General features: G+C 34.0%; 1 protein-coding gene across 1 annotated transcript; it reads right to left on the bottom strand.

The window, feature by feature from the left end:
• Window positions 1–14,113: 14,113 nt before the first annotated feature.
• LOC127835097 (glycoprotein 3-alpha-L-fucosyltransferase A-like) lies at window positions 14,114–15,044 on the bottom strand. Its single transcript, XM_052361360.1, has one exon. The coding sequence runs from the start codon at window positions 15,024–15,026 to the stop codon at window positions 14,673–14,675; it is 354 nt and encodes a 117-aa protein (XP_052217320.1). The 5' UTR covers window positions 15,027–15,044; the 3' UTR covers window positions 14,114–14,672.
• Between the last annotated feature and the right edge of the window lie 279 nt (window positions 15,045–15,323).

The following is a 15,323-nucleotide window of genomic DNA, read 5'->3' as shown; positions in this document are numbered from 1 at the left end:
TTATTACTTGCACAAATATGTCAGTATACAAACGTCCTACAAAAATACTGGCCTTAAGTATTTGTTTGCACTATCGATTACATATTTCCAAATTTGCTTGTTTTCAAGTCGTTTGAACCAATTTCTCGCTTAACATTTGTAATCGAATGACCTACGAGTGCTTACGATTGATAAGAAATAAATTTAGTCTGCGTCAGATTTAGCAAATGGCAATGTGTCTATTTACCACTAGATAAAATAAAGTCTCACTTTTTTGTGTTTTCAGCTCCTCCTCAACAGCTCGGTTTGTCGGGCTCATTCTTTTACAGATCGGTGACCTTAACCCATTTATGCCTAGTGGACTCTCCCATCCTTCTTAATTGGATCAATTTATTTCCAAAATTAAAAAAGTCTAGTATATTGATTTCTATATTTAGAATATTTCTAACAGAAATTCCTTTACGCAAACATCATACGGAGTCTCATCAGGGTCTACGCTGTTTGCCAAGGCCTTTTTTCTAGACGCTAGGCATAAATGGGTAAATGTGCAAAGGATCGAAAACATATTTGATAAAGTTATGGCACTAAATTGCGATTATGTATAAGGATCTAATGAAATTGTAACATTCTACTATCATATTAGACAAATGATCTATGCTTTGCTTGGGTACTATCGCGAAAGAAGATAAGGTTTCTGCACATTTCTATATAGGACACAATTTGTCGACAATAAACATTAAAAATCTGGTTTTTTGGGTTGTGCATCCCGTCTAAAACGATTATTTTTACATAGTGACACAGTTGAAAATTTTTGATGCGGGCAAGTAAGTCGGTTTTGTTTTTGTAAAATATAGTTTCTTTGAGTGGATGTCAGTAATTGTTCATCTTTAAAAGCGTTTGCTTGTTTAGGAATATATTCGTGCACATCTTCTCGTTGCATTAGTTTTTCAATGTCAAATTCAAATGCACTAAATTTACAGCTTTCAATGAAGTTAAACAAGTTATTGTTGCAATAAAGTAATGTAGCGCGAGCCGCCGACTTCTTGAGCCCACCACCGAGCGCTGTGTGCGCGATCGCAAACACTCGATGTGCCTTCCGAAGTCCTCGGAAGGCTAAATATTTCGTTGAATACAATAAACAATGTAATTAATATTTTTCCTTAGGCTACCTGCCTTCTGATTATGAACTCAAAATAATTGAGTTGCTTCAGATATATACAATGTGACCAAAGAGGGGACCGATGCCTTCAAGGAACCCTCCGGCTTCCGTGAAGCTACTGGCTTCGGCTTCCGTGAAGCTACTGGCTTCGACTTCCTTGAAGCTACTGGTTTCGGCTTCCTTGAACCTATTGACTTCGTTAAGCTACTGACTTCCAACGTACTGAAGTCCACTCTACAAGAAACAGGAACTCTGCAGCCCGGGCAGCACTGTTTAATATTAACGTAAATACCCAACTGCTCCAGAATACTGTTCATGTGAGTATTGTACCTTTCTCTTTAGATGTGATCCCGTTAGCCTCCGCAAGAGAACTGGCTACCGCCTCCGTGAAGCTTCTGGTTTCTGGCTCTTCGTCACCCCAAGGCGAAGCTTTCCGTCACTGCCTTGTACGACGTCCGTAGACTCCAACCCTCTTAAGACCCTCTAACCATACAACCGGGACTCAGAAGCCCGGGAAGCACCGTTCAAAGTCAACGTAAACACCCAAATGCTTCAGAGCACTGTTCTTTCAGAGTAACGTCCCTTTTCTTCAGATGTTGACCCGCTCGCAAACACAGGAGAACTCAGCAACTTGTTGTTGTTTTTTAAATCAGAGTTTATTTACAGGTCCTACCGGCCTCTTCACGAGGTCTTTGAGGTCCGACCTGAATCAGCAACTTGCCGATCTACACGTTTTTATATACTGGCGAACAGAGCGCCATCTAGCCAAAGGAAAGGCACGATCCGATAACTACCGACGTTTCCGAAGTCCCTCCGCACTCTACGGAGTTTACCGATCAGCATTTCTCCTTCACTAACACAGAAACAAGCCGAATATATACGCAGGATTTTACTAGAAACATTCCTTTAATATCAAATACTCTTTTAATGCTTAATATATTATTTTTAGCCATACAATTAACTTACTTTATAAATTACAGGTTACAATTTAATATTATTTACATGGCAAATTTAAAACCAAGGGAGGCAATAATCTGCTGCAGTGAAGAAACGCAAAGCATCTATTTCGACTATGAATCCTTTCGTTATAGTTATTTGCCAGAACGCAATTATAAAGAAACAGTATGTATCGTATATTGTGATTGCATATATTGTTGTTATATCAGGTTCTACATATGAAGTGAGTGAACACTATACAAATATACGATTATTTACCATTTACTGTTGTATAAAGCTTATAAAAACATTTGTGTTATTACAATAAATATATTCATTAAAAAAAACGATTTTCGTTTTGAATATGTTAAAATTGTCCTGGGTTCATTTTATTTACGATGCAATTCTCATATGAGGAGATTTGATATTCGTCGCGGTTTCACGACGGATGAAAAATAAGCTGTCGCGGAACCATTCGCGGAAATGTAATACGTCAGTGGACGTTGATAGAATTTCAGTGACAAAGTGACTGTAAGCACTATTTGCACTCTATGTAAGGGTCGTAGTTTCCGATGGCTTTCCGCTTGGAGGTACTCTAACCACATAATAGGATATGAAATAGTGGTGGAATATTTTCAAGACAGAGTGCAGTAACAAGTAAAACTCGAGATTCAAACATGTAAGTTTATCACAAAATGATATTACCAATAAGCAAATATAATAAGATTATTATACTTAATCCTGCTATAGTAGATTTGATGAAAAGCTGTTCAAAATACTGTTAATAGGTCGCCTCAAATGTAAGATTGCTTTCTTCTTTTCAGGATCAATAACAGATGCTGTGCCTTCGACATGTTCTCCGCCATAAAGGCATGTTCTTCTGACAATAGCAGTAATCGGTTTACAATAGCATATCGGATATAAATAAATAAACGTATAAAGAAGTGATGGATGACAATATTATGACGAACAGATACAGTCTAAATTCTGACACGTATAAGCAATTAAGGCACACTTTCTCCTATCGGGTCTGAAAATATGTAAAACTTGATTATATTCAAACTCTTCATGCCATTGCTAACGTCGAGGTGGTATTTTTATGATTCGATGTAAAACAGTATTATTGTAGCGTGTGTTAACCAGACCGACAGCTTTCTTCAAGAAATGCATACATGTCAATAACTATGTTCCCACCAACGGTTTATATAAAGCGCATCAGTGTAGGGAGGTTGATGGTCTTGATTGTTATGTAACTAGTTCGCTTTTCAGACAATTTACATGTGTTTTTGAGAAAAAATAAAATGTTCCGAGCTTTAAACTTTCAATCAAAGTACTTTATAGTTATGATGAATGTTAGCCAAAGGGACATGACTGCATGTTGACTAAATACATAAATAAGAACGCCTATGCAATCGATATATACTATACAAGATTATTCGTTACAAGCGCGTCCTGGCAAATTGCTTTATTGCAACAATAATTCGTTAAACTTACATCGAAAGCTGTAAATTTAGTACATATGAATTTGACATTAAAAAACAAAGGCAACAAGAAGATGTGCACAAATATATTCCTAAAAAAATCGAACGCTTTTAAAGATGAACAATTACTGACATCCACTCAAAGAAACTATATTTACAGAAACAAAACCGACTTACTTGCCCGCATTATATTTTTTCAACTTTGTCATTATGTAAAAATGATCGTTTTAGACGGGATACACAACTTAAAAACAAGAATTCTAGTGTTGATAGTGGAAGTATTGAGTCCTATATAGAAACGTGAAGACACATCAGCTTCGTTCGCAATAGTACCCAAGCAAAGCATGGATCATTTGTCTAATATGAGAATATAATGTAATATTTTCGTTAGATCCTTATACATAATCGCAATTAAATGTCATAACTTTTTAAAATAATTGTTCGATCCTTTGCACATTATGGTCACCAATCTGTAAAAGATTAAGCAAAATATATTCTATATATAGAAATCAATATACTAGACATCTTTAATTTTGAAACTAAATTGATACAATTTAGAAGGATTGGAGAGTCCACTAGGCATAAATGGGTTAAGGTCACCGATCTGTAAAAGATTAAGCAAGATCAACCGAGCTGTTGAGGAGAAGCTTAAAACACAAAAATAGTGGGACTTTATATTATCTAGTGGAAAAATATACATATTTCCATTTGCTCAATTTGACGCAGCCAAAATTTATTTATTATCAATCGTAAGCACGTGTAGGTCATTCGCATAAACAAGTTTTAGCGAGAAATTTGTTCAAACGACTTAAAAACACGCAATTTTGGAACTATGTAATCGATAGTGCAAACAAATACTTAAGGCCAGTATGTTTGTAGGACGTTTGTATACTGACATTTTTGTGCAAGTAATTAACTTCTTAATGTCGACGAAAAAATAAAGATTCACATAGAATCAAGCAACACTTCCGCAGTTTACATTGAAAAAACTACCAATGACAAATCATCCATAAACACGTCAATCTGAACGGATATTGGTATCATTAGTGGGGTTCAATGTCAAATAAGCGTCAACGCGACACCACTTAAAAATCATTTCCATTCTTAAACTTGTATTTTATTCCTAGACATGATGGTCGACTATAAGCACTGTGTGTTGTACTATTTGTAAGTAAGTAAGGATTTTGAAAATATGAATCATTAGGCAATAGGTGTGCAATTTCAAATTTTATACGCATATATGAATTGATTTGAGTACAACTTGATATAAGGTTGAAATATCGCAATATTTTTCACTGTCAACGCAGCCAGTATCCACACTCAATTAAAAAAATCTAACATCAAATTAAAATGAAAAGGCCTGTCACTGTCTATTCGTTCATCGAAATTTAATCAGTTGTCTCAAGTATGACTCCAGCTGTATATTATCAATTTGTCATCCATCAACCAATTATAAAAAATGTTAAGTTTTCGGTGGTCTTACATTTTAAATTCAAGAGAAGAACATGTGTTAATTCAACTGAATATGGAGACAACATAGCATATGTAAGTGATCCTTTAAAATCCTGAGCACAGTTCGACAGTGTATGTTCTGTAATTCAAATACTAACAACAGGCTTTAAACAAAGGTTAACAATGCAGAAAAAAGGCGTAGTAAATAACGGATTGTTATACGTTAACTCGAAAGCGTTTGCGTTGGTTCACAAAAATGCTCATTTAACATACTAGTGAATCGTGTATGCAAGCGATCAACAATAAACTGTAACTTTTTAACTTAATTAATTGATCATTTATTTCAGCTATACAATCTAACAAAACTGCTCCTTATAATTTTACACTAGTTATTTTCCTAACGGATTTGTTAAATATTTGTTTACCTTGTTTTGATCCCAAACTTTTATTGAAAAAATAATAGTAGATATTACTTCGTCATTTTTTCTCTTTTCGAAATTTATATTAAAAAATGCCCTGAATTCGTGTTCTTTTTTTTTTATATTTTGATTTAAGCCTCCGTTATTGGAAGCATGAACTCCTAAATATCTGAAGAATGAAACGACATCATGATCTGAATTTGGTAAAAAATACATCGTTAACTATGAACGGATTCCGCATTAAGTTTAAACATATTTATGTTATCTCAATAACATCGTAAGGCTTAGACTCTCGAGTACGTTTCCAGGGTAGAAGTTGGACTTCAATTATGATTTGTAAAATGTGTCTTGTTTTGTATATAGTTTTGTTATGGCGGCATGTTGGCCATTTCAGTCGGCAGACACAACTGTATTCTGTTTGCTTGTTTTACGCCTTCAGACTATCTGTATTGAATACCCATGCCTGGCAACTGAAATAGTGCTTGTATTATTACCTTTTAATGATAAACCGTGTCTTATAAGATAATTATGGCAATAATAAATGGTAGTATGTTATTGATTGTTTGAGCTAATGTTAATAATGATGTTGGTGCTAGTGGCGTTTCCGTTGATGTTGATGTAGTTGATTATGATGATGAATTTGATGTTCTATAACTTACAGTAAAATGTTGGTGTTTTGCTGATGTAAGTCGTTTAGAGGAGGATAATGGTAAGGATTAGAAAGGACGAACTTTAGTAGAAGAATTAAGAAAGCGCATAATCCGTTTTTATTTCACTATCACTGAAAATAAACATCGAACACACTTCACCGTGTTCAATATCAAAACCATGTCAAAAGCAAAGTACACTCCTAGGTCAGCGCAGATGACAGTTGCACATCATTGTTGGGTTTCCATCCAAGTGTGGAGCAAAGTGCTTTTTAATTATAGCAACACAAATAATAATATGACACTAATATTTTGAGTGTTGTGTTAACACAATTAATTTTAAAAGGAACTTTCCAAGAGTTTCATCAAAAAGGTCTATAAGTGAATAAGTAAATGATTTAAAAAAATAACAGTGTTTTTGTAATGGTGATTTAAATACAGCGCATGCAATGAGCATTAATTTTATTCAAATACCTTATCACGTTTGATAATTGAATCACCCCAATAGACCAAAGTTCAAATCAAGCGGCATACATATTAATCTGAAAAAATATACACGCCCCTTTCATGCATACGTATGCAAAATGAAAGGCGTTGAAGTCTCTTCCGGTGGATAGGAAACACGTCTGGTTTTCAAGGCTTAAACATTATTGCCAAAGTCGACCGAATATTAATGCTTAGAAAAGAAAGTAGAGAATATTGTTTCTCCTATTTGAGTGTTAAATACAATACGAGTAATGCAGAAAGAGATAGGTTAACCACAAATTCGTTTATTATTTTTATGGACTCCATAAGCCTCTAATTTGTATGTTCGAAAGAAATTTTATCTTGTTCGCGACTTTTCCTATTAAATTGTATAATCGTTAAAATTGTTGCAGACGCAATCTTTCATCGGCGTATTAACACAAATCTTGTATGTTTAAGAGAGATGTATGTAGTCTAGGCGGAAAGCTATCTGAAATCATGATCCTGAAAGACAAATGCGGCAATAAAGATCACAACTTCGTCACTGACAATTCTCGCGGATTAAATCCACCAACTGTCACTGATGTATCACATTACCTGAAACCGTTACTCGACAGCTTATCTGTCATGCGGTGTGGACACATATCAACCTTTGCCTTTGGTAAAGGGGTAAAAACGTGTAAAATGCTTTTAATTGTTTTGTCAAACGTAAAGCGAAAAAAAGTTTCATGGTTCGTTTTGAGGGGTCATAAAACATCTTTTAAATTAAAGTTTAAACGTTTTGTGTCACTTAATTCTCAAATACACGTAAATTTATGTGTTAATGTGTTCAGAAAAAAAGTTATTTTTTTGCCACGAGAACTGCATCATATTTATTAACTTATCAACAATCAATATAATCAATGAACATTGTTATTAAAAAGTCTACCTCTTGAATTGGATGATAAAAGCGATGATAGTATTCAAATAAACCCCGTTATGAAGACGAACATTTTTCGACTTTATCATTATGTATCAATTATGCTTGTAATTGTTTTCAACGATGACACTTATTGACATGATTTTTTAAAAACAGTAAAAGAATGCAAAACTCGTGACTTAGTTTTGTATACTACACAAGTCTAAATAAATAATGAGAGTGGCTGCTTCGTATCTGGAAGGCTAATGTCTGTTTAGTTGACGCAACAGTTTCGAAACACCGATAGGACGTGTTATCTGTCAAAACAATTAATGTGTTTGTCAGGAAACAAGCCGAAGTAGCGTGCACAATCAAAACACGTCGTCTAGCTGATCACGCCAGAGAGATTGTATTAAAAACATTGATACGATCGATATTTATTCAAATACTGTTTGCTAAGTTAAACATTTTTATAACCCTGAACGACACATACAAACCGCATGTGTTCCTGTTACAATATGTACTATAAGGAATACTAGACAGATATAAGAGTTGAATACGGAAGCAAGTATTTAGAATTGCTTTAAACACGTAATCGTTAGTCTTGGAAAGTAGTTAAGGTATTTGTTCAGAGCAAAAGGTTTTATATTCAGTCAACACTTATTTGGTATGATATGCTTCACATTCTTTTTTTCATGTCGTTATTTTGAAAGTTAAGTAAATAAGTTAGCCAAACGCAGAATGAACAACTTCCAATAACGTTTTGATCACGTTACACTACTGCGCTTGTTCGCTACACAGCACATTTGGTGTTATTTCGCGAATGTGGGTATGATGACAAGATAATTTGTGTTGAATACGAGACTTCGGTACCTACTAAACATATTACGCTATCACTACATTGTATAATAGGATAGGCAGTTAGTATACTGAACGTGTGTTCGGACAATGATATGAGAGCAGAACTCCGCAATATCGCTAGGTCCCCTGACATAAGTGCAGCCAGAATGCTTTCTCGTGCATAGGACATGTTAGCAGACATAACAGGTTGCCTAGTTAGCACAATTTATTCTAAAAATGCACCACATGCACGATATAATATCTTTGAAATGCCAATAATGTTTTGGTAAATGTCACATTTGCATTTCTGTTCATATTCTGAATATAAATTAATTAGTTAATAATTTTTATGTACTATTCAACGAAACAATTTTTGATTTGTATCAATTATCTTTTAATAGATCTACATTTTTGCATCGGTGAACTCTAAGCTCATTGATTTGCCACTTTGCGAAATGCCTTCTTGAAAGTTAAATCAAACAGCACAATTATACTTGCTTTACTTAGAGAATTTCAAATCTGTATCGTGTCAGCTACACGGCATATTCAATTAATTGCTTTTTTAGTTACACAAGCATTCACTACCATCAGCAAACCGTGTGTAGAGTATGCAGTTCATTAACAACAAGGCTGAACTAAATAAATTTGAAGAACAGATAAATATATGCTTGCGGAGTCACTGCGTATATGGTTCGTATATGGCCTGTGCTGTAAAACTGTATTTATTGACCTAGTTTTGACAGTTTCAATTACGGCAAACGAATGAAAAGCAATAACGTTACATAAACAATTACGTGTCCATGAAAATGTGAACAGAAATCCATATATCGGCATATATATATGACTTATATCATTCCCAAAGGAACCATGAATGCAATATATCGTATCTTCTTCCCTTGCCATAAACCAAATAATGAGTTTTCCATTTTTTGGATCGATAGTACTGTATCGTTTTATGCGTATTTTTATTTTGTCGTTCAAAAAGAATAATTTACAGGTGAACACCATTCTGTGCGATGGCTTTATCGGATTTTTATTTAGAATCTTAATAATTTCCTTTATAAAGATATGGTTATTAATATTGTAATCTCATCTTAGCATTGTATGCATGCAGTAGTCATATCTCACTCTTTCAATACAAATGCTATGTTTCCTATTCGTTAAGACTAAGTTGCTTCTCTTTGACAATTGTTTGTATCTGTGACACATATCTTAATTGTGTCAAATAATGCACTGTCATCTGTGTTTCGTTTTGAGGATTTTATCGTTTTAATTTATCATGACCATGTGGTAATTTTGCTTACATTATGTCACCCACTACGACATTTTTCAGTGAGTATAGAGATATAGAGCGAATATCAAAACTAAACAAGCGCTAATCACTTTTTGGCTGGACAGTGAGGGTTACAATTAAAGTAATAAATGGTAACATACACGTTTGTCACGTGATTACCCTCTCTGTTAGATGAACAAAGTATGAAAATCCACTTTTGGACATAATTAAGCCTGTTTCAGCATATATATTAGGGCGGATGAACTTCCTATTTGGAGACTGACTCACGATTTCTAATAACTATTATAAGCCATTTGCTTATAAGACAGCGTCGATTCAAAAGGAGACAAATTAAGGAAGAAGCCATGTTTTCAACGATTTATATTTTTGAGTGACATTGACTGTCAACTTGATGAATAATATCATCAGAAGTAGCAGCTTTCTGTGTAAATCCCGATACTTAATGGCAATTTTGTCCGGAACATAATGCCAATTATCTTGTAAAGACACATTTTGATGGAATTCTGACTTTTCTTTGCAAACCAGGTTTTAGATGGAAAACAGAAACAATGGGACATAAAATCTTTACCATTTTGAAAAAAATCCTCTCCCTCGAATTTCCATCAAACTGTCCAAGTTGAATCAAAATCGATCATTTTGCTTTTAGATATTTTGGTTTTGCGTTTGTTTTGTAAGCCAACGTTTCATGACTTTATGCATAAAACATTCGGTTTCAATTTGTATAAAATGTATTAAGAAAACACGTTTCAAACAAATTTAATAAGAAATTGAGAAAACCGGATATCATCCTGTCGTTGCTATCCAGTGAGTGACATTTCGTTCTTACATCGGGAAACGTTGAAATGTGTCTTGTTATATCCTATATTATCTCAAAAGCTGGTGTATTGAACTTTTAGATTAAAGAAAATGTTGAACAACTAAAATCTGATCACACTGTGATTATTGTTTTTTGTACAATACACGAATCAGTCAGACGATTTTAAATAGTTATCTTTTCTTTCAGCTGTTTTGTAGCTCCAACCGAAATGTATCAATTTATTTAACCCGTCCCGAAATGTTAAACGTACACACACACATATGAAAACGTGTGTTTTGTTTTATTTGTTTTATTTTGTTTACTAGAATATGCTATTATGTTACCAAGATCTACTGTTGAATGTAATTCTGGCTCTTGTTTAGATGAACATAGAAGCAGAAAAAAAATTGATTCCAAGAAAATGTATGCTCTATTTATATTTATGGCCTAGTAGAAATTGCTCTTTGAATTTGTGTATACGACAAAAATGTTTTATCTTCTGCATGCTGCATATGTAATTAGTAATGAGTTTTTGCAAATCAGAATATACAGGTTTAAGTAACATATAGTTTTAAATTAGTTATTTAAGATGTAATTGGTTAGTTATTGAATAACTAGAATTTTGTTTCATTTAATATGTGAATCAATTTACCAAGTTCGAAACAAATATATCACATTATTCAAAGTTGGTGTTATTATTTATTCTTGCATTCCGTGAAGAGTCGCATTATGTGAAACCCCATTCTAAATGAATTGTTTTCCGTTGACAGTCTAAGAGCTATTGATTTCATTTTCGCACCATATTTCTATCGCGATACCGACATCTAAGCAAAGGATTTAATTGAACTTTCGCCATTTAATACAGGCTGACGCATCCTAAGCATCCGTTTTTAATAAAATTGTTAGAGTTTCATGATGCACACCGACATGCTTTTCGAGCTTGGTGAAGAGTCTGTTAGAAACTGAACACAAAGACTTTAATAAAACCATAACTGATTTATTAAAATTGATAAAGTACCTACGTTATTCATGTGTGAGTCTCGTTTTAGAAAAACGGGCCTTAATGCATGAGTACACAAAAGTGTTGTCGCAGATTAGCTTTTGCACTCGCACATGCTTATCGGCACGTCGCTTTGCCTATAAACTAGATTTTCGCTTAGAAAAGAACTTTTTAAAACAAAACAAAATTAACGAAATGCGGAAAGTGTCGTCCCTAATTGGACCATGCGGACATGCATTTAGCCCCGTTTTTCATAGTTAGACCATGCGGACATGCATAAAGCCCCGTTTTTCATAGCGCGGATCATATTTAATGCAAGTTTCGGAGTGAACAAATACAATATCACATCTATGAAAACTGCATCTGGGACCTTCATTTGTCCGCATTATAAACACCGTGTGTTATGACAATACATAACTAATATATAAATGGTCTACATTCACGATAAGCTATAAATGTATGTATGAATGTCATTGCTTTTGATGTAACAGTTATTTTTAACCAGACTATTTTAACGTTCCTAAACCAAATTTATTGCGAGTTCAGCTTTCCACAGGTTTTGTATTTAATAACATACAACATAAGGAGTAAACATAAGGTAAAGCAGTAAAATATCCCTGATTGTAATAAAAAGTAAAATATTTTTTGCGGTTCAAAATATAGTGGATGTTTGTTGGTGTTTTCTGATTTGGAAGATCTATATACTCACTGGAGAGCCACTGTCTTCTTAACTGGCCCGCTCACTTTAGTACGATGAATATCGTTGTTGAATATTAGATTCGGATAAATATTATGTGATTGATTCCGATTGTTTAATAATGCGTCAATATATCACATTCACTGATGTCTTAAAGTGATTTCATGTGGCGGTGAATATATTTGACTGCAATTGATTACATGATTTTCAAAATATATATTCTGTGATTGAAAATTTACATTTGTATTGTTGATTAGGCAAATGCAATCTTTACTTTACAATATTGAAACATGTTCAATTTTAACAACGCGATTGATGACTACTATTATTTACAGTACAGTGTACCTGCATTGCCATCACCGTAAATATGGTCATGAAGGTATCGACGAGTGACATTATAATATATAATGTGCAAACATTGCGGTTTGAGCTGGAATGCAATGAGATCCAAGTTCGTTTATATTCTTAAAATAGCATTCGTTAAATTTATTGACAGAATATGAATCACTATTTTTGCCTGAACTTTAACATCAGTATTTCTAAAGATTTGACACCCCCTTGGAATTTATGTATAAATATCATTACGGACAAAAAGAGTCGATTCGTTTGCGTTGATAAAGAAACAAAGATCGTCACGCAGTCGCTTCTCAATAATTTCTGGGTTTTTCAATAGTTTGACACACAACAAAATTACTGATAAGCTCCGCATTCTGTTTATATTTGGCGTTGCCTTTGATATATTGGAGTTCCGAAATGTACATATATGTTACATTGTACAAACAATACATGACAATGGCGGTGAGCTATGTTTTCTACACTTGCTGTCGTATTTTTGTTTAAATTAAACATCTCCTAAAGTAACCAAAAACCGTCATTTTCATATTTCTCTAAATACAGTAAATGTGATTTGTATTAATGTAACGGAACTGAATGAATTTGTTCAGTTATTCTGTATTTATTTGTTTACATAAATATATATTTTACCAAACGTTTAAATTAAACATAAGCTGGCAGATTTGCATAGGCCATCCCATAATACTGCACAAGGTAGCTTAAAAACTTCTTTTTTATACAAACATTGCACTCACATTCAAAAAGAATGTTCTTGAATCTCGTTTAAATTGAATGTTTTGAAAATTGATTATAAACAGTGCTCACTGTTATTATAAAACAAAAAATAGTTTATCGAAATCGCGAATATGTAACGGGTTCCGCACTGGTGATTTGCGATTCATTCATTCAGAAAACTGAAAAGATATAGTTTATTCGTGTTTGAAACTATGCTTCGCAACACACGAAATTAAGCAAAGTTGATACCGACGCCACTAAAATTTGCCATTTCACAGTGGGAAACTTCATGGATTGGATAACCGGTTTCTAAGCTAAATAGGAACCAAAGGCCGTCCAGGAAAATCAATCAATACAAATACGTGGCCGTTGATTAGTTTATATAAAAGCTTTTTGATAATCAACGCAGCTCCGGAATTATCTGATGTTAAGCACATTTAATTCCGGGACAAAAACGACCGCACTGGAACGAGATTTTATCGTCCTATTCCTGTGACAATTTATCATATGATATGAACAATTATTTATTGCGTAGTGTCGACATTTTGTGATAAATGCTGTGCACATAAGCAGCATGATGTTGAATACGTGAAACATATCAGAAGACGATTCAGTCATATTTAAATTATGTACACCATGTTTACTTTCAATTAAACTGTTTCTTTATAACGTATAATAACGTACACACGGTCCTCTTTGCTCTCACGATTTCAGACGACGACGACGACGACGAACTAAGACAACTCTTCAAGCAAAAATACAGATTTAAGAATACATATACGAAAATTACTATAAATCTATTAGACCTTTTCTTTCAGGCATGCTATATTCATTTTATTATTTTGGTTCAACGATTCGGTTAATTGGTTTGTTTCTAACGAAACTATGCAACTATATTAAACCTTTTTTTCCCATAAAAGTGGGTTTACGTCGTCTGCGCAAAGTACATTACGTTATTTGGAGATGAAACACAATTTCACAATTAAAGCTTGTTTTGTATTTGATCCGAGTAATGCAGTCAATGATCTTTACACAATAATTGGATAATTACAGAATTAAAACATCACCAAAAACAATTCAAATATATCAATAGCACACATGATAGGTTCGCTTTCAACATTATACAGATAATTGCACTGATTTAAGAGAGTGAAACCTGTAACACAGGCGTGTAAAATGTATGATAAGTTCTTACTTAACAAGTTTGCAATATAAGTCCAAATTCCGAATAATTTAATACTGAATGGAAGATTTCGTTTTTTAACTGCACATACACACATTTTCACAACTTTTTGAGTATATTTTCATTTTTCTAGTCATCTTAACAAGGAAGCCGGCCGGCCATATCACAAAGGAGGCTATGTCAGTCATGCGTTGTCAACAATATAAAAATAATCATATACTAGTACTTTGAAATTGCAAAGCATACACATGCTTTTGAGTATTTTTTCTATACACTATTCCATCCAGTGTTTTGACGAAGAAGATACTACAAGTTGAAGTTTAATGTGTATTCATGTAAATTATTTTATTATGTAGTTTCAAGTTCTGTAATAGACAGCAGGATCAACGCTTGAAGTCAAGTTCTGCTGTCCTACGTCGTCCCAGCGTCGTCTGCCGATGCAGACGCCTTTCCCATGCCACCACTTGTCCAAGTCAGGCACAGACATTCGGGGCTTTTCAGGGTCCCATAGCAACGAACAAATCCGGCACCAGAATTTAGTGTCAACAAACAAACCCGTCAGCTTCCAACGAAAGTAATTGTTGTACTCGTCGTCGTTTTTGTCCAGGAATTTTAGGTAATTAGCGAGCTCCTCTACTGTCCGGAAATCCTCCACGTGAATGTAGGAGCCCGATGGCGCCACCCTGCGGTAGTCATCGGGGTGCGCACCCATCACTACCGGAACTGCGTCGTTTCTGAAATAAAACAACAAGACATTCCATCACATACACTTGCGTTGCTGCTCGTGCACACATATAGACATATGTTCCGTTCAATGGAAGAAATTATGTATGCCGTATATTTTTCTTAAATTTATTAATAGTAAAATCTACTACTACGACTGCTACTGCTACTGCTGCTGCTTTAATACAATACTGCTATAAGTACTAATGCTACTAGAACTTCTTCTTCTTATTCTACTACTACTAATATGTTAATAATAATAATAATAAATCTAATAATATAAATC

The sequence above is a fragment of the Dreissena polymorpha genome, chromosome 6 (assembly GCF_020536995.1).
Source record: "Dreissena polymorpha isolate Duluth1 chromosome 6, UMN_Dpol_1.0, whole genome shotgun sequence".
Taxonomy (NCBI): domain Eukaryota; kingdom Metazoa; phylum Mollusca; class Bivalvia; order Myida; family Dreissenidae; genus Dreissena; species Dreissena polymorpha.
This window is presented reverse-complemented; position numbering and strand designations above follow the sequence as displayed.